This window comes from Engystomops pustulosus, chromosome 2 (assembly GCF_040894005.1).
Source record: "Engystomops pustulosus chromosome 2, aEngPut4.maternal, whole genome shotgun sequence".
NCBI classification, from domain to species: domain Eukaryota; kingdom Metazoa; phylum Chordata; class Amphibia; order Anura; family Leptodactylidae; genus Engystomops; species Engystomops pustulosus.
This window is the reverse complement of record NC_092412.1, coordinates 130,756,956-130,784,488: the sequence shown is the minus strand read 5'-3', so window position 1 is coordinate 130,784,488 and position 27,533 is coordinate 130,756,956. Positions and strand designations below refer to the sequence as shown.

Below are 27,533 nucleotides of genomic sequence, written 5' to 3'. Positions count from 1 at the left end.
TAAATCCATATAATATTGATAGCATAGTTGGCCTCGAAGGGGCATAAATAGCCACAGATTCAAGTACATATCACAAGGTAGAGGAGATTCTTGAAAAAAACCTGTGAAATGTTTAATGTTTCGGAATCAGGAGGTTGATATTGAGAGTGAAACCTAGAAATGGAGATCAATTTCTTCCCCACAAGGAAATAATCTACACATAATAATGTATTACCCAGCCAGCCAGTTAGAAGCTGAGATGCCCAGGGAAAAATGGGATGAGTCCAGACTGGAAGGGCAGGGTGGATACTGAACTCTAATTTATATAGAACCGATTTAGGAACAAGTGAGTTTATCAGGGCAGAGGTCCACATTAAGAATTCTAATGAATATGGTGCCACCATATAAGATTCCAGAGAGACCCAAAGAAGCTGATTGACCATGGCATGCACCAGTAAGAATTGTACTATGCTGGCTGCCTGAAAATATTTCACATATCAGGGAACTGAGAAACCACCTTTAGATTTATAAACATACATCATATGTCTGACAATTCCTAATTGTTTATTACAACCAATTAACCTTATTATATATTGCTGGGCATCCCACCTGTCTATATCTGCCTTAATCACTCTATACATGGCAAGGTAGTTGATCGAGTACAATGTGTCTAGATTCTCAGGAAATGCGAACCCATAGTTAGGGTAGTGGACCAGGATTCTCTGGGAAAATCAAAACTGAGAGCTATTTGCTTATGGAGTTGCTTTGGCATATTACAATAAAGAACTCCCGATTTCAAACTATTGACTTTCGGCCCAAAAGCATAAGAGAAGGACTCCATGGGTTTAAAAATATTGGGCAAGGACATGAGGGGATGGGTAACAGTAGCCAATAGCTTGTCTGCAGTAAATTTAATTATACACAACATGTTGAGTGGTTACCCCTAAAACTGGCACACGCAGCATCAATTGATGAACTTTCCTATTATATTTGAAACCAGTACTATATCAATTATTTCCCCCAAAACTCAACTAAATATGTGTTTTCTGAATGCTTACATGTAAAATCATGAAGCAACAAATGTCAGATGATTTTCAGTGTAATATAAAATGTCTTATCTGACTCAACCAAGACAGAGTAAGTGTCTATCACACAATTGTAAAACATAACATATACGTTTCTGTAACATCTCTCAACGTCCTTATTAGGTCTATGGGTGCAATTAAGATTATTTATCTATAAAATTGAAAATTACAAAGTTTGAAAGAAAATGCTGGGAAAGGTGGACAATGCAGTCTGTAGATAAGATAATATAGAAGTTGTCTTCTTACTATCGTATAGGTATGTTAACAGTTTAATCCATAGTTGGAGTCACAAACAAAATATCAAAATTATTTAATTGACTGTTCCACCAGAAAAAAACTCTCTAAATTTATGGTCTGTCTTAAGTCCACTCCCAAGAGTCTTATAAAAGTGACCCTGTGACTACTGTACAGAAGTCTGTGCTCTGCTGTGAAAAGGTCACCAGGCCGCTACTTCTCTGAGTAGTCTGAGTGTAGGTAATGTAGAGAAAATAGAGGAGAGCGAAGGAGGGAGGCGCCTTGTGTGATATCGTCAGAGAATAGAGGTGGAGAGAGTGTGCAAAACCGCTCACCTGATTACCACTTGATTAAACTAATATAGGGTGCACTGTCCTGAAGGTCTTAGTCGTTCCTGCAGCTCCCAAAGCTCTAAGAGGACCTCTATACACACGGGACCGGCGATGAACAACACAAAAGCGTGCAATAGGTGGCGCAAAAAAGAGCTATATTGGGGCGCTAAACGATATAGTATGCTGGAGTGTCAACACCAGGTTGGCAATAAATGACTGATTCTCCTCACACAAATACAATATAAACTATAATTTAATATTAAAAAAGTGACAATTTAGTGACCTAGGAACCATCAGCAGCAAAAACACAACTTAACAGTGCTGGAAAAGAAAACATTGACACAATTGGGTCAAAACAACGGAATAGTAATCAAGGCAGCAGATAAGGGTGGGGGGATTGTAGTACTTAACAAAACTGACTACGTGGAAGAATCACTCAGACTCCTTTCTGATTCCACTATCTACACAAAATTAAAGTCCTTTACACTAGATACCTCTGACCTCCTGAGACATGTTTTACAGGTTCCTTGGGAAGATACATATCTTTTTATCACGATGGACATAACGTCCCTATATACTAATATCTCAGTTCCTTAGGAACAATTCTAATATGCCAGATATTCAGGGCAATTTTATTGCAAGAGATATTATATTTATCTTAGAACACAATTATTTTTCATTCCATGATAAGATTTATTTACAAGAAAGGGGGGACAGCTATGGGCAGCAAATTTTCACCGAGCTATGCTAACCTGTATGTGGGCCTTTTCGATGAGCAGAATATTTACACGCATGAGAAAAACACGGTTCCAGTCAAACATTACAGGCGAGACCTTTGACATTTAAAGTTTCTTGAATTGTAGCACTTCCTATGTTATATACTGTACATGATGGAGTGCACCTGTAAATTACAGTACATGGGTCGCACTATACAGTCTTTGAGAGAATGCTTGCTATCGGAAAGGGATGTGAGTTTCTGATATAGTTGAATTATTGCTGCTTGGTTCTTAATGTATCATGTGAAATTTAGATTATTATGTATGTATTCTATTGAATTTCTGTATATGAGTGCTCTTTTGTAATTGGTCCACTATTTTAGCTCCACCTGAGTTTTTCTGTAGGCTGGGCTTTGTATATGTATGGTCCACTCCTACACTTCATTTGTCCGTATTTTGGTCTGAAGAAGGGTATAACCCAGAAAACTTCACTTTTTGGACAAATCAGTGTATGTATATGCCATTACTTATATATTGTCACTTTTTTAATATTAAATAATATATTTATATTGTATTGGTGTGAGGAGAATCAGTCATTTATTTCCAGTCTGGTGTTGACACTGCACCATACTATATTGTTTAGCGCCCCAATATAGCTCTTTTTGTCGCAATGCATTGCACGCTTTTGTGTAGTCCCAGGGTTGGTGACAGCTTAACCAGGTCGGTCCACAAATGCACCGAGGTTCAGGCAAGTACAGTAAGAACCGAAGGTGAGGGTGGGCAGCACAGATTTGCAATTAAGATTAGCCAACGCCATCACAGGAGTAATCGACAATAGGAATGAGATAGAGATATGGAGCAGAACCAACTCAACATAGCAGTGGTGTTTTATAAGTATTACCAAACAAATGTTGTTGAAAGGAATGAATGAATCTCCTTCTGGCTGCAGAAGAGAAATTATTACATGAAACAAATCTGTTAACTATAATAAATAGATTGCAAAAATCTTCAAAATCATCACACTCTGGAATTCTTTCTGGGACGCCCATATAGCTAACTTGGTTGTCTTTAAAAGAAAACCATCTTCGCCACATATGCAATGTGTACCTAAGATCATGGGAAGAGTGGCAATAAATATGTCACAAAAATATCCTTGGCAGGGCATAAAGTAAATACTGGTCAATAAAGAAAAAGCATTCTATGTTATGAAGATGAGAATATAACTGAGCTAATATTTTTATCTTAAGCATTATGTTTCCTTTAAGCTAGTAAATAAAGCAAGCAAATGGGATAAACCTGTAAGGAGCTTTGACAATGGAATATAGTGAAAAATGATTTGGAAAAAGAATTGTTGGACCTCATATCACACCTCTTTTTTGTACCTGTTCCTGATACCACCACATCTCGGTTTGGCGATTCAGACATGGCATCAGCCAATCGCTCACGGAGACCCTCATCGGTGCTTTCAATGGATGAGATGTGCCTTAAACCAAAGCTCTCTGGCCAGCTACCACATACTTCCAGCAAAGTCACACTCCTGTCATAGGCTCCTGTAGCAAACAAACAAATAAAAAAATATTAATATTATTTTGTTGTTATTTTATTGTATGGAAAACCTATTATTACTAAAAATCTAAAAATATTCAAAACATGATCATCGCCTATTTTGAATATTTATAAACATAAATAATTTATACAACCATTAGAGATAAAATCATCATTTCTGAATTAGTATTTTCAAGATAACACTTGTAAAGACACCTTTTAAACCCTCAATTAACATTTTTTATCCAAGAATAAAGCTTTGTAATTTCCTTGCCCCTTTGCCCTGAAAGCTACATAAATAACATTGAGAACAAAAGGCAATAACCGGGATAAAATATTTTGGTCAGTTTAAAATAATTTAACATAATCATTCATCTACAAGCAGCCTGTTTATAATGTAATATTAATTATATACTGTTTCATTCTTTACAGTACAACAGAGAGGTAGATATCAACAAGAACTCCATCAATGGCTGGTCTGCTTCCACTCAGTGCAAAGGAAGACTAACACCGGCAACAACTAGTCTCCAAAATCTGTCATAGCTACTAAGGGATGCTACATAGATTTACAAATGTTTAACCTCCCACCAATGAAGACATGTACTCTAGTCACGTTTACAACAGAAAAGGAAGGGTCTCAAACCTAATGCCATATATGTTCCGAATCAAGTCACTTGTTTATCTACAATAAGAATGCAAAGCATAACTAAGACTAGTGTAATAATCTCGACCTGCAATAATAGATATAAATGCATATTGCACACATACATTGTATGTGTATGGCAATTCTAGTATGTCCCATACAGAAAAGGATTTGTCCCATTCATGGCATAGAATGATAATACATACATACAGCCATTAATTTCTTCACACTCAGGGATGGATATATCTGTTGCTGAGCTGATACAGGTTCAGCTTGTCATTAGACCTGAGCTGGCATCAGTATACATGAGGTGTCAGCTGTATCTAGGGCTGTCCATAGGCAGTACCTGTAAGATCCTATCACAATGTCAACCTATGCATATGCAAATGCTGACTGAGCTAATAACCTGAAATACATCAGTATTATAGGGTATAATCATGCACAAGCAGTCAAATTATTGCTTATTTGGTGTCCCATGGTGAAACTAATAAAAAAAAGTCTAAAAAAAATTTAAAATGTTTTTAAATAAAAAGTAAAATAGTGAAATGACATATAATGCAAAACAGTCAAAATCATAACACAAAACCCACACAATAAAATAAATCATTCAATTATTGAACCTGCCTGATGAACGCAGTAAAAAAAACTGTTAAAAACCCACCATGAATTATACCTACTTCATCCCACGGAAAAATGCAATAAAATGTGAACACAAAAATCTCCTCTAGAATGATACTAGCGCAAAAAACAAGCCATCAGCCAGTTCCAGGCAAAAAAAAATAAAAATGATATGCCACTTGGAAGACGGCAATGCAAAAAAAATCGATTTTTCTCCACATATGGTTTTATTTTGCAAAATTAGTAAAACGTAAGAAAATATATCTAAGTATGTTATCCCCATTTATCAGGGCGTCTGCGTCCGACATAATCGCAAATGCTTGCTTATCGCTAGCACTTGCAATTATTTAGCCCTCTCCGACACCTTCACGCTAGTGGGGGGTGAAGGGGGCATGGTTTTCACATGTTTTAAGTCGCTAGCTGCGTTTATATCTATACCAGGCAGGACCCTGAAGTCTCTTGATGTATCGTACTGCAAAAATGCATCGGTAGGCTATCATACGGCCAGGACTTGTATGATAAATATCCCACTACATGTTTATTAGGCTATATGGTGAACATTAAAATAAAAGTCATAAAACAATTACAGAATTGATGTTTTTCTACTTCATCCCTCCCCCATCTACATTTTCAACAATAGGCCATAGTCACCTTAAAATGAATCTCATTCCACAAAAAAGGCGCTCACATGGCCCCACTATTGGAAAAACAAAAATGTAATAATCCACAAAAGGCCGCCATTGAAGAAACTAAAGACCACTACATTCTATAGGACAAAACTGCCAGCTACATGGCCCTCCTTCCCTTCTGCTCCTCACTGTGTCTCCCATACAAGTCACATCCACATGTGGGGTGTCTATGTCCTCGGGCGAAACTGCATAACAAATTTTAAGATTGTTTTTCTCCTTTTTTCTTTTGGGAATGTGTACATTTGTGTGCTAAATTAATGTTTTACCGACAATATTAGACCATTCTAAATTTCATTTCCTTTTTGTTTTAATTATGATGAAGCGCTCAAAGAGTTTAAAATCTTCCTAAAAGCAGTTTTCAAAAGAAGTTTTGAGGGGTGTACTTTTGAAAATGGGGTGATTCAAAGTGGGATTCTAATAATCTATATTTAAAACTTCATTTGAAGGAACAGTTGGGAATCTGTACTGGTTTGGCTTACATCCCACATGTAGCAAAAAAAAGGTGTGGTTTTCCTTGTCCCATCCTGGAAAATGTATTTGAATATTTCTCAGAATCCTCTAGTGAAGCATCAATGGCTATAAGTCTCCACATGCCAGCAAGGCGGCCTTAAAAGGAAAACTCTTACTCCCTGACACTATAGTACACAAGTGAGATTCAGCTGAAACTATCTGCTATACAATGCAATTGGGAAACATTACACTAAAGATAAACAGTTCCTTGTTGTTTCCTCTGTAAAGCCACTGATCCATGTCTTCTACTACATAGATGACCTTCTAAAATAGCACTTTTATATAGATGATTAGCTGCAGGTATCAATGAGCACATCCCTGTTTGGCTACATGCATTCGATAGAGAATCAATATTACATTATCATTATAAAGTGCTTTCACCCCTGAGGAAGTCTCCTAAAAGGAGACGGAACGCGTGGGAAGCCCTCCACCCCCTCCACCACTACTCCACTTTTTTACAGATTGACCCTTTCCTTCCCGACTGGAACACTGTGGTTCAGTGTGTAGCGTAAAGTATCATGGCTAGATGTAGTATTTATTGACTTTTTTGTAATATGTACCTTGATTGTACTTGTTTATTCTATACCTTGGTTTAGCCAGCACACATAGTCAGGTGTTTACAGGTTACTTTGGAAGTACTTTATTCTTTGTGTGAGGGGGTGTCGTTGGTTTATACTTACCTGTGTAACCAACATTGCATCTTATATATGTACTTGGTACTTTTTAAGTGATTTTAACTTTGAGTTTTTCTTGTATGTTTTGTGTATAACCCAATGATAATAAAGATTTTTTGTATTCTTGTGACATAATTTGCCATATGACACACTGGCTTTGTTCTTTGTTTATGCATTATAAAGTGCTACCAAAATGAGAAAGGACCATCCTAAAGTAACATTATTGTAGGCAAAGTCATTGTAAAGCAAAGGGCTACTAGATTTGTGGAGTGTACGGTTCCAATGTGTTTCATTGCATATTAGTATGTTTATCAGAAATACTACTAAACACCAAATTTAGATTTCTATACATAAATGCTTTGATATAGCAAATGTTGCATTCAACTATTTTTTTTCTTTTTAATTTATGTTATCCAGACTACAGAATATAACTTAACAAGTAAACATATAATGAAAATATTATATTCCTTAAGTGAAAGTAACAGCAGTTGCGTTTTGCTGCTTAAACATAAACAATTTACTGCTTTATTAGATAATCGAATATTCTGCCTTCACAGAACCGCCTTTGCCATGCTACGGAAAATGCAAATACTAGAGCTTCTCAAAGTTAAAAGTACATGAAACACGTCCTTGTTATCAGTCCCTTTGGTTTTCCCCTTTGATCAGCCGTCAGAAACTATCTACACTTGTACTCAGTGACTGTGCAGCTTCACCGCACACTCTTTGTCAATGACAGGTGGTAATAGAAAGGGTGAGAGACCAAGCCCTGCGGCAGGCGTCCCTTCCTCTGATAACATCCAAAGTAGTGGATGATAACTGTTCATAAACACTTGGCCAGCCAGTTACTCTATACATCAGGGGCAGATAATTTAGACCTGGAATGGCAAGACTATCACACAAAGCACTGCATTCATGGATTTATATGGCTGTATCTGTGCCTAGAATTTCATGATTTGGTTTAGGCACTTCCCGACAGACCAAATTCCAGACACTAGAGAAGTTTCAACACCAGAAAACCTTGGAACTCGTGTGACATCTGCTCTTGAACTTCGGCAAACCCCATTTGAACCTGCTGTAAAGAGCTCTGAAACTCTAAGCCTTGTCAAATCTTTCTGGATTTACCTTACTTCTATAGACCTTTAATTTGACAGGCTAAATCTAACTTTATAATGTTTTACAAATCACAACGCCCGCGTGACATCAATATACACTCTAGCACTTGAGAAAACAAAATCCACTTTTCAGATAGTATTTTGAAAACAATAACAAACAATAGAAAGCAAAGTAAGATATTCTGCATCATTGCAGTCATGCACACAACTGTTCACACCTCCCAGAATAAATATTGGTGTAAATAATGAGACGACCTGTAGTACCTCTGACAAGATTCTCACATTCCTTGACAGCAAATGAAAAGATTGATGAAAGATGCATTCTTGACTTATGTTATTCAGAAGGCAGATAAAGAAACAAAACTATTTTGTCTCTTGCAAGTAGACCTTTGAATAACAAAGAATACGGTTTTTGATGTTTTGCCAAATGAGGATTCTCTACATGTGTGAACAGACACTCAATAAAGGGTCAGTTACTTGTTACAGGGATACTTGAATAAGAACAGAAGATATAAATACAAGTGTTACCAGCACATTCAAGATCTAAAAACTGATTTTCTCGACGTGTGAGGCATAAATGTTAATGTATGTGTGGGTTCCAGGGATTACATACATTGAAAGATTTTCTTTCTGGAGATTTGCAAAGTCTTCTCTGAACTTTTGTTTTATCTCATGCTCTCAGTCCACTCCCTTCTGCGGTTTGACTAGATTTCAGTCAGCAACTTATTTTTACTTTTTATATATGATCAGAGCAAAACGCACTTTTATCACTTTAGTTTAAGATACAAGGTCATCCAGCTGATCGAAACAAAATATGTATCTTAACTATCTGAATCTAAAACTAGAAATAACAATGAGATGTAATTACATTTGGCATGTTGTACATGTCTGCTCATTTCATATAACATAAACAATTAACAAGTTAAAAATCCAGAAACAGGCACCGAATAGGATTTTTTTTCAAACACGAGCTATATGCTCACAAACTTCCATTTCATAGAACATGCAGCCCTGACAAAACATTGCCTTCATTTCAATTTTGTAAATTACCAGCCACTGTATAGGTGAATTTATGGACAGACTTGGATTCACCTGTTGACCTTAGTCTTCCTGGGCCCCCAGGTCCAGCATAAATTGTGCAAAACCTTTAAAGTATTCAGCATACAGCATCTCAACATCATCTCAACTATCCATCTACATGTATTACTCCTCCCTAGGCCCCACATTCTTGGTCATGATGCAGAGCTCCAATAACCTTGCTGCTGCATGAGGTCTGCTGATGTGTGTGCATGCATTCCTGGCTTACAGAACCAGTGAGAAGGTTACTGACAGGGCTCCTTGGGTCATAACAGTTTAAGGCAAGGGCTTGAAGGAAACTTACTAGTGAAAGAAGTTTGTCTCTGTTATATTTTAGGATTTTGCAAATGTGTGTCAGGTGATATTTCCATATAATTGTACTATGGTGGTAATCAAAGCCCCAATGCCCTTTTTAATTTACCATATTTCAAATATTTATGATTTACCATATTTCTATTATTATTCTGATAAATGATGTTGCATAATCTGTTTGTTTGTTTTCAAACTCTTTTTATTGATTATTAAAAATGTAATATACATGTGGTATGAGTCTAATGGATTAAGCAGGTAACTGTAAATTAGCCTTCGAAGTGTCTGAGCTCCTTTTCCAAGGCTTACACGTATCCACAAATTTTGCCCCAGTACTAAGATTTCTAGTTTTTCAATTCTATATATCTCACTGACTTTGTCTGACCCCATGTTCAATGAGGGTGGATGTTCTGATCGACACATCTGTTGCATCAGAAGTTTAGCCGCTGGTAGGGAGGTCAGGTCGATGTGGACAGAAATTCATAGAGGGTCTCCATAGAATTACAGTGACATGGTCAGGTGCTATATTAGAGTTACACATCTTGTTAATTAATTAATATTGTTTGCCAGTATGGGACAATCTTGAGACAGGTTCACCAGATGTGATGGATGTCACCCGTGCCCCATTTACAACACCAACATTCTTTTAGGATATTGCTATTCGTTGTATTCAACACATGTGGGTTGGGGTGGGGGAGTAGTTTTTAGCTTGTACAAATTCTCCATTATATGGATACATCTAGAGAAACTGTGTGCATTCAATAAAAATATGTATTCCTTTATCAGGGGTGAAAGAAAGGTCTAAATCAGATTGCCACTTAGTAAGGAAGGTTGGTGCATCATCTATTTAATGTGTAAATAGCTTTGAAGAAAGTTTGGACCCAAATCCTGCATTGGTAGATGGGCCTGTGAGTAGAGAACCATGAATCTTCACAGTGTTGGAGGAGTAAGTCAGGGATATTCTTGCATGTTGTACTACCTTTGATACTAAGATGTTGAATAATTTTTTGTGGGTCATTTATTGGTTATGTTTGATGTACATATTTGTGGTTTAGTGGATGGAGGCACCTTTGTATATTTTTTATATTGTGGTAGATGTTTTTTTGTCCCCAAACCCCAGGTTATAATAATTTTTTTTTTACCAAATAATTTTATTGTTTTAGTATACATGAGGGTGTAGCATATTGTCTTTGCTCTGAACACATTCATGTCAATGCAGAGGTCAGATGCACAAGAGTCAGTTTGATTTGATAATTTGTGATGAATCCCTTAGCGCTTGACACCAAACATATTAGAACATATGTTTGAGTTATTCTTCCATGCTTGCCCCAGAACTCCTGATTTGTCAATGGCCAGCTCATTTCGGCTCTTTTAAGAAGAAAAATATGACAAAATGGCTTAGCCTGGTATTAAATTATTTTGCACTTCTAAAGTAAAAAGGAATGCCCAGAAGTGAATGACAAAAAAGAATAATGTTAGGTAAGTCAATGCAGAGATTAAAGGGATTACCAAATCTTTGACAGAGTGCAGACTCACAAGGGTGTGTTTACTGACAAACTGCTGAAACCCTCCTGACAGCCACAAAATGGGCTCCTGATACTGAACCTTCATTTCAAGTCCTCCCTTAAAATAAGGGCAAACTTCTTTACGGCTAAATATTTGTAATACAGCATTGCTGCCATTTACATTTCAGTATATTCTAATTTTCAGTACTTTATGACAGTTTACCCTGATATCATCTAATTTTATTACCAAAAAAGATTATTATGAAATAGATTATTACATTTAGTGGTAAGATTTTTGCTTTATAACAAGTAGTTAAAGATAAACTCTTAATTTCGCTAACTCTTAAATACATTTTTCAATACATTACAATAGACTTTACTGTACAATAGACTTTAATGATGCCAAAATTAAGTTAGTTTCGAATTGAACTAAAAATTATATATATTGCTATATATATAAGTGACAACATTGGAGACACAATTTCTAAGATAGATATCTATAGGTGCTCACTTTGAATCTGACACCAATTGTTGAAAAGGGAAAATATACAAAATAGGTCTACTTCACACCTGCTTTCGGAACTTCAGTTATTTACTATAAAAAAGTGGGCAGCAGCCCACATTAATTTTTCCACTGTAAATGTGAACAGGGCCTTAGAAAAATCTGACTTGAATTTTTATCATAGAGCTTATTTAAAAAATTTGAGGCACAGCCATGGGTTTCTGCCACAGTTTAAGACTTGAATGGCATCAAAGTCCCACCTCTATCTCTAAAATGATGCTGCTATGAGGCTTCTTGCTGCTACTTGTCCTTGGTGACAGTCAAATATAGATTGTTAGTAGTGGTTAGAATTTTATAGCGGAGCTATGCAGCTTTTGTAATTTCCACATAAGCGAATCAGCGGCATCAACAGCATATCTGACTATTTATTCGGTTTACAGAACTTCATTTCACCTCTATTGGATGTACAGAAACAGTGGATTTCAGTAATACTCTATATACATAAAATTTTAACCACTGCTGACAGTCTGCCGTTGTCTGTTAATGTGCAAAGATAGATATAGATGTGGGTCATAGAGGTAGGCCCCGCACCTATCAGATTTTTATGTCATACAGGATTGGGCAAGTGGTAATAAAAATTTTCCTGATCCTTTAGCCTGGATGTATGTTTTGCAGAGCCAATCCTACGTGTGTATGAGAGAGTAGAGAAAGAAAGCAGTCAGCCAAAGAAACAGTAAAGTAATTCTCTGTTAACTAAAGCATAATAATATTTGCAACAGTTATGACAATGGTTAATAGAATTTATGGTAACATTTAAAAAAAAACACTCTATTTCTCAACTAAACATTTGCCCATTTCTCTTTGTGACAATGCTAATTTGCTATTGAGGCAAACTAAAACACACAGGAATAGAGTAATTAAGAAAGCAGAGATTTGTAACAAACAAAAAATTTTCCTAAACTAACATTGTTTATAGTCTCCTTGGTAGCTTCCTTCATGATCCAAGCAACATTAAGGCTATACATACGTTTTACAGTATGATGCAAATCAATCAACTATTTAATTACCTTACATTTGTTTGACCATAATAATCATTTTTACTATATCGCATTTTTCTGTTAATTTTCAGCGGTACACACACGTTTCCAGACCAACAATTTCACTGCAAATTGTGACAAACACTGGCACCAATTGTGGGCATTCACCTCCACTGTTTTGGCAGAGATCTACTTAGGCATCTCAAGGCTCATTGCATCTCAGGTCAAGAGGAATAAACATTTGTGGTTAAAAGTCAAAAGGAAAATAAATGGATGTTATATTTAACAAACAATTAAGCAAAAAAAATGTGCCTTTTATGCCACCTTAAGCGGACATTAAACAATCCTGTGGGGTAGATTTGTCATTAGGCAGGCATCTTACTATAGTTTTTGGAGAGTCTTTGCAGCTTGTTTATTGTATTTTGCAGGATAGATTTATTATAGTTCTTTAGATAGCTTCATAAATTCATTTTCATTGATTTAACAGGGAACATTGACATTAGACTGGAGGTATCTTTTTGGTGTATGCACACGAGCTTGAATCTAGGTAGTGGAATCTTGGCGGTCAACTTCTCCATTTCTATAAGAGAAGATTGTGGATCCTTACTTTCTAACTTAAAGGTACTGGGGCACATTTACTAAGGGTCCTCAGCCGCGAATCCGTCCGGGTTTTCCCGAATATTTTCCCTTTTTGCGCTGTATTTCACGGGATTGTGGCGCACGCGATCGATTTTTGGCGCAATTGCGCCGACTTTCGGGCGACAGAAATGGGGGGGCGTGGCAACCGGACAACCCGAAGGATTCGGAAAAACCACAGAATTTAAAAAGCCATTTGTGTCGCAAGATCAAGCCCTCACATACACCAGAAAAAAGCAGGTGAACTCCAGCGGACCTCGGCGCAGCAGCAACACCTGGTGAATATCGGCGCACGGACCTTAGTGAATCCCGGCAGAACCCGAATCAGCGTCGGAGAACCCGCCGCTGGATCGCGACTGGACCGGGTAAGTAAATGTGCCCCACTGTGTTTGTCCACCAGTTTTCTGGCAGACAGTGCATGAAAAACAATAGGGACTACTACATCTGGCATCTCTGCCACCCTTGTGGTGACTTCATTCCAGCAGCAGACTCTAACTCTGGATTTACTTAGAAGCAGGGACCTCTAAGTAAATTTGGTGTGTGGTACACTGGCAGATGGAAAGTTAAGATGCCACTTAATAAGCCAGTCTTAATAAATTCTCCACAATGTGGTAATGTCTGAAGAGTATTGGCAACTCTACACATTGCAAAAAAGACTCAACATAGGTTAAGTTTTTTCTTCACCATTGAAGGACTAGAGTGGATAATTTCTACTACATCTGGATTCTAATGCTAAATATGGAGAAAGTTGTCTGAAATTCTTAAATGGTCAGAGGCGCCAATTTTAACCCCTTCCCGACATTTGACGTAATAGTACTGCATCGCGGGAGGTGCGTTCCCGCAAAATGCAGTACTATTACGTCAAGCTTCTGGCGCCGGCTCCTTAACGGAGCCGGCGCCAGAAGCTGCGGGTGTCGGCTATATATTATAGCCGACACCCGCCTCTAACACCCGCGATCGGAGATTTCTCCGATCGCGGGTGTTAACCCCTAACACGCCGCGGTCGCGCTGACCGCGGCGTGTTAGAGGCATTTAAAAAGTATTTGATGTCAATCGGACCCCCCCGCGGCACTTACCGGGGGGGTCCGCAGCTCCGATCGCAGCCCCGGGACTGCCGGTGCCCGGGGCTGCGCGATCTTCCTCCCGGTGCCGGGTCCGTGCCTCCTGGCAGGACCCGGCTGTAAGACACTGGGCATGCGCAGCATGCTCAGTGTCTTACATTACACAGTGCAATACATCTGTATTGCACTGTGTAACCTGTAAAATAGCTTGAACAAGTGATCAGAAGATCACTTGTTCAAGCTAAAATGTAAGTTACTGTAAAAAAAAGTTAAAACAATAAATAAAGTTTTTTTAAATAAAAATAAATAATAAAAGAAAGTGAAAGTCCCCCCAAACACCACATTTCCCTGTACAAAAGTAATAAAGTATAAAAAACACTAAATCACAAAAAAACCTCACTTATTTGGTATCGCTGCGTCCGTAACAATCTGTACAATAAATCCTAATCATAATTGGACCCACTCGGTGAACATGGTAGAAAAAAACCCCAAAAAACTTGCCAAAAATTAAAACTTTTTATCAAATTGCTTTACAAAAAATGTTCTAAAAAGTGATCCGAAAAAGTTACAAGCACCAAAATGATACCACTGAAAAGAACAACTTGTCACGCAAAAAATAAGCTTACAACCAGCTCCGTCAATCAAAAAATACTATAATTATGCTGCTATAAAAATGACAATACTAAAACAAATGCAATTTTTTCTATTCTAGTTTTCCTTCAATAAAATTGGACAAATATAAAATAAACTATATAAATGAGGTATCACCGTAATCGTAGTGATCCGTAGAATAAAGATAATATATTATTGTTATGCTACAGTGAACACCCCCCAAAAAAATGCTAAAAATCCAAAACAAGAATTGATGATTTTATTTTCCTCCACACGTAAAAAGTTAATAAAATTGCTTCAATAAACTAAAAACCCACTAAAATGAAGTTTTTTTTTACAGTGCATCTCGTCTCGCAAAAAATAAACCCTTATTTGTTTAAATTGCTTAAAAAATAAATAAAGATTGTATAGCCTATTCCCAACGCGCGTTGTCATAGAACGGTGCGGTGGGTAGTGACTTGCCCACACGGTACAGACACCGTGATCGGGGCAAGATGGCGGTTGATCCTGACGGCCATCCATCCTGCCCCATGGACCAGAATGGTTCCGTCCCCCCCACACCCCCAGTTCACGATCGCTGCTATTGGCTCATCAATTCAGACCAGCCAATAGAAGCGAATTTACTTATGACGTCAGTAATACCGGTCACCATGTCTGTAGACACGGTGATCGGGGCAGGGTGGCGGCTGTTCCTGACTGCCACCAATTGTGCCTTGTGCTCCAGAAGGGTTTTGCTGCCCCCCTCTGTCCATGTTTACCGCTATTGGCTGGTCGATTTGGTCCAGCCAAAAGCAGCAATATTCGTCACAATGGGCATCGCTAGGGTGAATAAGAGCAACACTTGGCAATAATTTCCCTATGGAAAACGAAGATATGGTAGAAAAGCGCTGGCCGTGCACATTGTACAGATTATGCTGTACAACTCTTACGAGCTGTTCCAATGTGCAGGTCCTGCCGTATCATTTCTCCGTTTTCAAGAGGAAGGTATTAGGAAACTAATATTGGGACAAGAAGGACGGGGCCCCAGTACCTCTGGTTTAGATGTTCCTGTGTTTTTCCAGGACAGCATTTTCCCGGTGAATTCTGCTGCTTCTAATTGTAGGACTCAATAAAGAGTCTGTTCCAAAAGAGGAGTTGGGATGGACACTACATACTACTAAGAGACCTGCGACAACTCCAGAGTGACAAAAGTTTAGTTGGTCCCTTGGTATCATCTACCTCCTTATACGCAACACATTCACAATTCACGCCCAACCTGTTGTGAATTCATTTAGGTAAAATGAATAATTGTAACAACTGTTAGGTCCCGTTGCTCCCTATAACCCTCCATTATTTCATAAGGGGCGCCACATAACGGGCACTGAACTTTCCAGAAATAATTGCAATTTCCATCTTGGACTCCATTGCACATCATATTTGGAAACCACCTATATGTTCAAAATGCTCATTTCACCACGTGTATTACTCTACACCACATATTACACCTTGCTATATTCCCCAAGAGGTGTACATTCAACAATTAGGGTCACTTTTCGGGTTTTCCTCTGTTTTGGTACCACTACGGCTCTCCAAATGTATCCTGACACATGTGAAGGATTTCTTACAAATTTTGCCTCTAAAAGACAAACATCCCTCTTTTCCTCTACTGTGCGCCCATAAAGTATTTTATATGTACATGTGGGGTACTTCTACACTCGGGAGAAATAGTTTCACACCTTTTTTGGGGTTATTTAATATATTATCCCTTGTGGCTTACAAAAATTAGGGGTAAAGTGACATTTATAGGAAAATGTTCACCTTTTTTATGTTTAGGGCCTAATTGGATCATTCACCTGTAGGGGCAAATACATATATTACACATTGCAAAATTCTCTAAGGGGTGTGCATTCAAAGATTAGGGTCACTTTTCGGATTCTTATCTGTTTTATACCACTAGGGTTCTCCAAATGCATGTCAAACATTTCTGTCAAATTTGGCTTATAAAAGGCAAACATCCCCCTTCCCTTTTACTGTGCGCCCATACAACATTTTATATACACATGTGGGGTACTTCTACACTCGAGAGAAATAGGTCTACACATTTTGGGGGGTTATTACATATTTTTATCCCTTGTGGCTATAAAAAATTAGGGGTACAATGACCTTTGTAAGAACATTTTCACCTTTTTCCTATTTAAGTCCTAATTAAATCAAACAACTTTACGGACAAATACACATATTACACCTTGCTAAATTCTCTAAGGGGTGTGCTTTCCAAAATGGTGATACTTGTTGGGGTTCCGCTCTGTTTTGGTACCACTACAGCTCTCTAAATGCATCCTGACATATGTAAAGGATGTCTGTCAAATTTGGCTTCTAAAAGGCCAACGCCCCTCTTTCCCTTCTGAGCTTCACTGCGTACCCATACAACATTTTATTTGCATGTGTGGGGCAATTTTATACTCGGGAGAAATGCTAGTACACATTTTTTGGGGTTGTTTTATCTTTAATGCCTTATGGGATACAAAAAATAGCCGTAAAAGTGACTTTTTTGGGAAAATGTTCATATTTTTCCTTTTTGGGACATAATTGAAACAAACACCTGTAGGGGAAAATACACATATTACACCTTGCTAAATTCTCCAAAGGGTGCACTTTCCAAAATGGTGACACTTGTTGGGGTTCCCCTCTGTTTTGGTACCACTAGGGCTCTCCAAATGCATCCTGACACTTGTAAAGGATGATTGTCAAATCTGGCTTCTAAAAGGCCAACGGCCCTCTTTCCCTTCTGAGCCCTACTGTGTACCCATACAACACTTTATATGCAAAAGTGGTGCAGTTCTGTGCTTAGGAGAAATAGTTTTACACATTTATGGGGGTTGTTTCATCTTTTATCCCTTGCGGCTTACAAAAATTTGGGGTAAAAGTGACTTTTTTGAGAAAATTTTCACCTTTTTTCCCTTTTGGGGTCTAATTGAATCAAACAACTGTCGGGGCAACTACACAAATTACACCTTGCTAAACTCTCCAAGGGGTGTACTTTCCAAAATGGTGTCTCTTGTTGGGGCTTTCCTCTGTTTTGGTACCATTATGGCTTTCCAAATGCATCCTGACACATGAAAACTTTTTCAGCCATATTTGCCCTGCAAAAACGAAACAATGCTCTTTCCCTTCCAAGTGCCCCCCTGTGCCCGTACAGCAGGGTACAGTGACAAAATGGGTATTGGCATACTCAGGAGGAATTGCCCCCAACATTGTAAAATGCATTTTCCTTTTTAACCCATTGTGAAGGTGCAAATTTTAGTGTTCAATGAATCTATAGTAAGATAAAATTACATTTCTGTAATTTCACTTTCATTTATCTTTCACCCTCATGAAATGCTCATAGGGTTAACAAAATTCCCAAAGGTTGTTTTAAATATTTTGAGGGGTGTAGTTTCAGAAATGGTGTCATTTGTGGGGGGTTTCTGTCATGTGGGCCTTATAAAGTCACTTCTAACTAAATTGACCCTCCAAAAGTAGGTTTTGATGATTTTCATGAAAATCTGAAAAATTGCACCTAAAGTTATAAGCCTCCTAACATCCTAAAAAAAGGAAAAGATGTTTGAAAAATGATGCCAAGTTAAAGCAGACATATGGAAAATGTTAGTTATCAAGTTATTTTAGTGATATGACCAACTTTTCAAAAAGTAGAAAATTTTGAATTTGGAAAACATTGTTTTTTTCAAAAATTTTGGCAAATTTCCATTTATTTCATAAATAAATACTAAATATATTGATTAAATTTCTCAACCAGCATGAAGTACAATGTGTCATGAAAAAACAATCTCAAAATCGACTGCATATGTTAAAGCGTTCCAAAGTTATAACCACTTAAATAGACACATGTCAGATTTTAAAAAATGGGCCGTGTCAGGAAGGTGAAAAGTGGCTTCAGCGTTAAGGGGTTAAGACAAAAATAACTGAGATGATACACCCAACCCCATACTGCTATACCCATATATTTGTTTAAAATTAAAATCATGGAATTTTTGGAAAATTCTATTCTTCTAGGTGCTGACATGAAATTCTCACCAGATATCTACCCTGGCAAAGAAATCAAAACCATAGATGTCCATAAATTATGATTAATAATGAGAAATGATACTGGAAAAAAGCATTAGACACCCTTACTGAAATGTATTCAATACTTTCAACTAAAGCTTTTTGGTGATCGTCTCTTCTATGGAGATGCTTGTCACATGCATGGCTCAGGTGTGATTTTGTCCCTTTCTTCCCTACTAACACTGATCAAATTCTTAAGTAGAGAAGGGAGAATCGATTCTAACGAAGTGGAATTTGTTTCGAATTTCAGGAAAACTTCAGTTTGGCACGAATCCGAATTTTACATTGAATTGTGGGAACACCCATGATCATATGTGCAGACATGTAAGCCAATCAGTGTCCTGCAGGCTTATGTGATGTCACAGCCCTATAAAAAACAGACGGCCACTTGCAATCCCGTAATTTCACACTGCATGTGCTGTCTCTAGCATCTAGCTGCTTGTACTCAACATAGTTGCTGGAGTGATTTTTTCTCAAAGTCCAGGGTGTCAGTTTTTGGGGTCAACATAGTTAATTGGGTGCCTTTTTTCCAGCTGCTGAAAGTGAGGAACAACTAGCGTACTACGGAGAAATACTGTGCAGACAGTTGGCCACTGCCGATATGCACCATTGTCCATCCTCTGTCAGGTCTGACCAGAGGATTCCTGGCATTCATCACTCACATACTACTGCCTCGGCAGCTTAAGTCTGGTGTCCTTAATGAGCAGCTTCCTTCACCTGCCTAGTGAGGGAGAAGAGGGTAACCACCACCAGCAGCAGCAGTGGGACATGGAGCAGACCCTGCACCAGCAGGTGGTGGCCTTCTTGGACAGCACTTTACCACCCCAGGTAGAGGATCCCTGGACTACTGGGCAGCCAAACTTGATGTGTGGCCACAACTTGTGGAGTTTGCAGTAGAGAAACTGTCTTGCCCGGCCAGAAGTGTGGCATCAGAGCGGGTATTCAGTGCGGCGGAGGTCACCCGTAATGTGGAGAGGCTGACCTTTGTCAAGATGAATCAGGCATGGATCGGCCAGGATTTCAACACACCAATGCCTTATGCAGCAGATTAGATTAGCCATGACGCCTCCCGTAAACGTTGAAAAAAGGGCATGGATTCTAATTACCTGCCTCAGCCACTATTCTGATGCTGCCACCCGCCTGATGCCACACATCTGCTGCCAGTTGCTCCATCTGCCTCCCACCATCTTTACCAGGGACTGATTGTCACCCACCTCCACACTCTGTCATTGTGCCACTTTCTCACCTCCTGCTGCTGCTGGCACCTCCACAGTCTGTCAGCGTGCCACACTGTGGCCTGCCATGTTGCTTCCACCACCAGAATCTGTCATTGTGCCACTCTGTGGCCTCTTGCTGCTGCTACTGCTGCCCCCACCTACACACACTGTGATTGTGCCACTCTCTGACCTCCTGCCACTCTATATCATTGTGCCCCTCTGTTGCCTACCATGTTGCTGCCACCTCCAGAAATTGTCATTGTGCCACTCTCTGACCTCATGCTGCTGCTACTGCTGCCACCCACCTACACATTCTGTCATTGTGCCACTCTCTGACCTCCTGCTGCTGCCACCTCCTTACTGTGTCATTGTGCCACTTTGTGGCCAACCATGTTGCTGCCACCTCCAGAATTTGTCATTGTGCCACTCTCTGAGCTCCTGCTACTGTCGCCACCTCCACACTCTGTCATTCTGCCACTCTGTGGCCTATGATGTTGTTGCCACCTCCATAATTTGTCATTGTGGCACTCTGCGGCCTACTCATGCTGTCTGCCAACTGAACGCTGTCTCCCTGGAACACCCTGTAATTTCCATATCGGTGTTTTCACCTTCCACCACTGTATGACATTGCCACTATGTTTGGTTTACCCCTTCATTTCATCTGTCAGAAGGAATAAAAAAAAGCTTCAGGATTGATAGCCAAAAGCAGGAGTGGATGCAGAACACAGAGGACATGCAAATACTCGTCATCTCTGTTTTGGATCAACTCCTGTTTGTTTTTGGCTTTACCAATACTAATGGTTTATTGACCCCTTGAAAGTGGACATTTACAGATGAAAAGAAGGGTAAAATGATCAGTGAGGTCAATGCTAAATTTCTGCTGACACCCTCTCCGCTCTTTTGGGGGGTTTCTACGTGTATCAGCGTTTCACATAACAGGTTCTGTTGTAATCTATGGAATCATCTGATGTCAGTGTAAAAAGAGTGCACTCTTTGATGTTACAGTGGGATCTTGGCCCTCCGCTCAGTCCTTTCAAGCTGGCATAGACGTTACCTTGTCAGGCTGCGTTCCCGCTTCACTTATTTGGTCAAGTTGGCCCCTGTAAGTGCCCATGGAATTGAAGAGTGAAGCGATTCTAAGAGCCGCGGCTGTCATGTATGTGTCATAATAAAACACAGCATTGTTTGAAGACCCAACTACGCTCCCTATGCATATTTGAGCATGGTACAATATTCTACAACACCATACAGGCTCTCTGAATCCAGGAAATACCTGTTTTTTAATGCGATTCACCATGATTCGATAGAGGTCGAATAAAATTTTGCCGGAAAACTCTGCAAACTCGGAGAATCTTTGAAAAATTTGTCCATCTCTATTGTTAAGGCTTTGTGGGCTTCTTCCATGAACTCTGAGTTTTAGATATTTTCTATTGGCCTCAGGTCAGGTGATTGCTGGGCCATTTTAGCAGCTTTATTTTCTTTCTCTGAAACCAGTTGAGAGTTGCCTGGGCTGTGTGTTTGTGACCATTTTCTTCCCAAAATGTCTACCCTTGTTTCAACTTCATCATCCTGGTAGATGGCAGATGATTTTTACCTAGAATTTGTCCAGTCATTCTCACAATATATATAGTATATTAGTTTCCACCTCCAAGCTTCACTGTTGGTATTCTGTTTCTGCATTTTATACAGTGCCTTTTGGCCACCAAACATTGTGGGTTATTGCATCAAAAGAGTTAATTTTGGTTTTTATATTACCAAACTATATTTCTCAGTATTTCACAAGCTTGTCTAAATGTTGTTGAGCAAACTTTAAATGCACTTGAACATGCATTTTGTTCAGCATGTGTGTGGACATTGTGCATATAGGCCATGGAGGTCGAGTGCATTGCTGTTTTCTTTCCAATTTTGGATTATTGTTGCATGTTGTAAAATAATAAGTTGCAAAGTTCTTCAGTGGCAATATTGCTTTCAAACTACTGATAATACTTTTTCCTTTTGTCATTCCTCATTGATGACAATTTCATGTTAATAGCACCTTTAAAAATGTATTTAAAATCGGTGACATGTTCAATACTTATTTCCACTACAGTATATGAACTCTTCATGTATGTTAATTTTTTATTATAAGAATATGTAAATATTTAGCAATTTGGTAAGCAGTCATATCTAACACATGTGCTAAACTTATGGTGAATACAACCTTAAATGTATCACTTGTTTGGCTACATACACTGGTGGCTTAATGTCAGGTAACAGATCATTAAATTCTTTAAAAGCCAAGGAATTTGCTTCTCATCAAGTCTATCACTTGGAATCTGAAGACACCAATCAATAGACTTAATGTTTGTCTTTTTCCGTTAATGTTTCTTCATACTTAATGCCATGTGGAATTCTTTTGGCGCCATAGAAGGGAACGATATTAATTAAAATGGAATTATTGGACAGGCAATAGATTCAAATTTAACATGAAATCAAATGCATGTGATCATGGCAACTGATGGTACTATTACATAAAACAAAGTAGGGAAAATAAAAACAATGGATCTGCTACGTCTGGCTGCATGGAAGGAGACAGCGCACATTGAAAACAATAATAAAAGGAAAATAAATCCTGGCCCTTGAGAGGGTCATTCTCATTTATCATACTTTACCAGTTTAATCTTCAGAATGGTTAATGGCTACAAGTTTCAGGCTATGTCATTAAACCTTGATTAAAACTTAATGTGGAACAAAACAAAAAAGCTAGATCAATGCGAGGAGGCATAGAAAACAGAGTACACTGTATAAATACCTTCTATGAGTTCTTTGCAAACATATATAGCATTAAGATTTAGAATTAATTTATACTATGATGCAATTTGTTTTACACTTTCCATTAGAATATTCTCAGTATTTACTTTTCTTCTATAAAACCTGTATAAAACTTGTGTGTGTGTAATAACAGGTGGTAATTCTATTTTTCATTTTTCATATGATATTGGTAAGATGCTGAAATTTTTGCTGCATATTTATTAATTGTTAAACATTCTTATTCTTATTTTGTGTTACAAATTACAATCCAATTTTTTTTGTATGTTCTGCACTATTGTTTTATACAATATTCATATCTTAATCCACCTCCAATTCATTTTTATTTGAGGATGCCACAATTTTTTTTTCTGCTTGCAGGAAACAAAACAACATAACCAATGTTTAGGCGGAATCTTAACCGAACTCACTTTAAAATAAATGGCATCTCAAAATTTGTTTCCAAAATCAACTTCAAAAACTTATTCAGAATAGTTGTGAAATAGCTTTTATCCCTCTTCACGTGAATATACCCTTAATGTGTTTTGAGGTGGAACTACATACCTAGAAAATGGGTGTATTTTATTATATTTCATTAAAAGACACACAGAAGTACATGTTGACATGTTTCGAACTTTACCTAGCAACAATGTCAGGGTCAGGAGTTCCAGATGTATGTTGTTACTAGGTATAATAAGAAGTCTAGAACGCGTCAACATGTACTTCTGTATGGCTTTTAATAAGATACAATAAAAAGAAATAAATTTAGAAGATCTAAACGTGCTGGAAAAAAATTTCCTTTAGCTGTGTATACACGCTGAGCCGGCATTTGGTGCACATAGTAATCTACTGGATTTTGAAGTGCTCCATTTGCGGAGATTCATTATTCTTGAACTACACACAAACTGTATCTATTACTCGTAGAAATAAATAGTCCTTTTTTCCACATACATTTCATTCTGTGTGTCTGTGCTCTTTTCCCAATATATTTGGTGACCACAACCTGCCCATATCTTGGTTTGAAGGTCGCATATCTACAAATCTGTTAAATAATACGATTGCCACAGTGTCCATCTTAAGAATTCCATTTATAGCACAGCTATACAACACAAACTAGTAAAATGACCCTTCGTAAAAAGTTGGAATTAACTAGAAAATAATGCTTATGGGTTTGGAATCAGAGACAGATGCGATTTCCACAAACTTTTGACAACGTATTGCAAGAACAACTGGAAATTATTACATATGTAATCTATATAAATCTATGGCCTATACAAGGTTTCTTTCACTTGTATCACTAAGTAATATGTTATGTGAAATATTTTCCTTAAGAAATAAGCAGAAGATTTCACAGAAGGTTTCGCTAATGTTGAAATAATACAATGATTTTACAGCAGCCATTTCACGACAGTAGACAAGTAATATGTTAAACCTGACACGTTCTGCATATCTGTCACTTTCCTCACTAAAAGAAAAAAAAGTTGGAAACTTTTGAAGCCTGAACTTTGAAATCTAGGGGAATGTGTTTTCATAAATCAGCAGAGATAGCTGTTCCTCTGTCAGATTTATCATGGCTGAATTTCAGATGTGAAACTAGATATGCTTCTCACAAAGGCTCACCGAGCTTGTCCTTTCACATTATACCTGACCTCATAGTTTTCACTCTAGGCATGTATAGAACACGTGTATGTACCTTCAGAGAAGATACATATTCCTCCTGCACACATTAAAAAAAAAGCCAAGAACAGGTTTGGCCTGCTGACTAAAATATCACATCTAAAAAGCTTTATCTTTTGAGGTCTTCCCACACATTCATGCTCCACATTGAGCTTGCATCTGTTTTAAATCTTTTACTTCCTAATACAAGTAGCAGTATCTGCACAACTGGTTTACATAGTGCACCAAAAACAATGGAGTAACTCCTGCCTACACCACACGCTGAATACTTAAATTGGGCTTGTCCATGAAAGAAAATTCTTAAATTTCAATCCCCTAACAATGTTTACACAATAAAGATAATTACTTTACAATTTTACTTAGTTTTATTGCTATTGCGGAGACCCTCTAAGCAGATACTTCATGATCCTCCTAGTTCTGTGTTCTGAAAATGTGGTTAGATTATCAGGGTCCATGTAGAAAGAGAGATAAGACAGATCAGAGATGAGAGTTGATGAGATGCTTATTACGCACAATGACACACTCAGGTCTGCTAACTCACCTATAACACACACAGCCCTTCTATATACCTCCCCCCTCACCAGAGAGAGGAGCTCAGCTCAGTGAAGAGTCATGCAGAAGAACAACATGTTTGCCGACCGTAAACTCAGAAGATATAGGGTTGGGTCCAGGGGCAACCAAAATTGTGTACACTTGAAGTTGTGAAATGCTGCATTTTTGTAAATAACAGTGCATTAGAGAATGTGATATTTTGTTATCCTGAGTATATTTAAGAAACTTGTCTTTGTGCGAATACCCCTTTAAAAACATTAATGGCAGAATCCTCTGGGGGCAGCTTATTTTCAAAAAGAAGAAAAAATTGGGCTGGAACAAATTCAATGTTACTTACCCAAATATATATCAAAATAAACCCACCATTTTGTATTTGTTAGATGTATATCGGGAACTACTGATATTAAAAGTGTATGACCACTTTAGCGAAGAACAAACAGACAAATTATTAATCTAACCTTACCGGACAACTAGTTAACATAAGAGGGATCCACACAAGTTACGGTATGAAAAGATTTTATTACTAGCACACTAAATAGATAATTTTTTATGTTAGTATATATATATATATATACATATATATATATATATATATATATATATATATTATAGAGGACAAAGGATAACAGAAAAAAAATTGAGTCAAAACCAGGAAACATCAGCTTAACATGCCACCGCATGACAAAAAGAAAACACATAAACCACAAATCCAGTCCGCTCAATTGATTATCTATGGGAAGTATTGCTAGTCTCCATGGAAAACAGATAAGTGAAATCTAATGTAAAGCAAGCCCACTGAGCTTATGAGAATATATGTCAGCATTCCTGTTTTCCATATACCACCCGATTAATCTATAAGTCATTCATTAACTTGTCTACAGTAAAAGCACAGAAATGAAAGATGGTAATATAGCAACAAACATACCATAAATTCACAATGCCTTGCTGAGTGACAACAACTTCATAGACCACTATGCTGTAGCAAATTGCCCAACATGCACATGACTTTCACTGTCAACATTGGATCACAAACTAAACCTGTAACCTATTCCCCATCTGTACTGCAGCTGTTCCCATAAATTATCAATGGCCATTGTACCCACGCTATCAAATCTGAAAGTGCACCAAATTCACTAGATGAAAATCTATGCACTTCCAATTTCAAAGTTTGCTGCAAAGAAAGGTTTAAGATAGAATAAGCAGATAAATGGATGGGCATATACATACAAAGTATGAAAATGGCAAATTCTATTACTCTCAATGGTCAACAGGATGGAAAAAAATACCTTAATTTCAAGGGTGGTCCATGAAAGAGATCTAAAATGAAATGATATACCACACCACAAAACTCCGATTTAAACTAGGTTGGATTGTTTACCTCTTAAAATTTATTCATGTCAAGTTTTGTTAAGAGATCTGCAGTTGCCAGATGATAAAGATATCGGTATCTACAGTAATTGTTTTTTTAAGGCACCCACAGTCATATTAGTCTAATGAATACAAGCATTTTTCACCTACCATGTCATATGCCAATCACATTCAAGAGTGTAAAACGAGGATTTCTTGGAAGTCATAATTTAAGAGTGTATTGGATTTCCACACTTGGGACAGCAGAGAACTCCAGTAGTGTAAATAGGAGTCCTGTGGTTTTCACGTACATATGTAAACTTAGACTGGATACATAGCAGATCAACATGGGGTATCACATTTACCCACAAGCCAAGGAGATCTGACAAAGCAAGAGTTTCTAGAGTGTACAAGAGCAGAAGATTAAATTTCTCAGAGACACTAAATTGGATTTGTCTTGTTTCATGGACGTTTGTGGTAGCTGCTGCGCTATGGATTACATCTGGCTACATGTGAATTCACTTTGCCTAGATGGTGCATTGTAAAAACTCTACACCCTGCCTGGGCAATTGGCCAGCTATAGGATAAAGTAGAGAAAATATGTATACAAAGACAAAGTACATGTACATAATAAATACAAGGTTCGGGAGGCAAGTGTAAGAGCACATAATAAAAGCAATATTACAGGCATACTTCTCTTTTAAATGTGTAAAGTAGGCATACACATTATAGATGGCCAAACTAGGGGCAGCCTATGCCCACTCAAATAAATATGCATGCAAAAATAATGGATGTATTTTACTATTAGGTGAAGAGAGATATCTGCGACTGCTATATGATGTGGGTGGGTGATGTCACTGCTTTCATTTTACCAAAAATGTTAGTAATCTAATGTATGTCTGCTAAAGGTATCCATAACATTGCATTTACAACTCCAAAATTTTTCATGGCCTTCTCCTGACAGATTACAATTTGAGAGCTTTCCAATTATATG

The 27,533-nt window shown here is 37.9% G+C and overlaps 1 protein-coding gene across 7 annotated transcripts in view; it reads right to left on the bottom strand.

The window, feature by feature from the left end:
• The window catches only part of BCAS3 (BCAS3 microtubule associated cell migration factor), an 818,800-nt gene that overhangs the window by 49,296 nt on the left and 741,971 nt on the right, over window positions 1–27,533 (bottom strand). For 5 of the 7 annotated variants that reach the window (XM_072136426.1, XM_072136427.1, XM_072136425.1 and 2 more), the window contains one exon: window positions 3,729–3,896. In XM_072136426.1, the coding sequence (XP_071992527.1) occupies window positions 3,729–3,896 (168 nt within the window). Of the gene's footprint in view, window positions 1–3,715; window positions 3,897–27,533 lie in introns of all 7 variants that reach the window. The other 2 variants (XM_072136429.1, XM_072136430.1) reach the window with 1 other exon arrangement.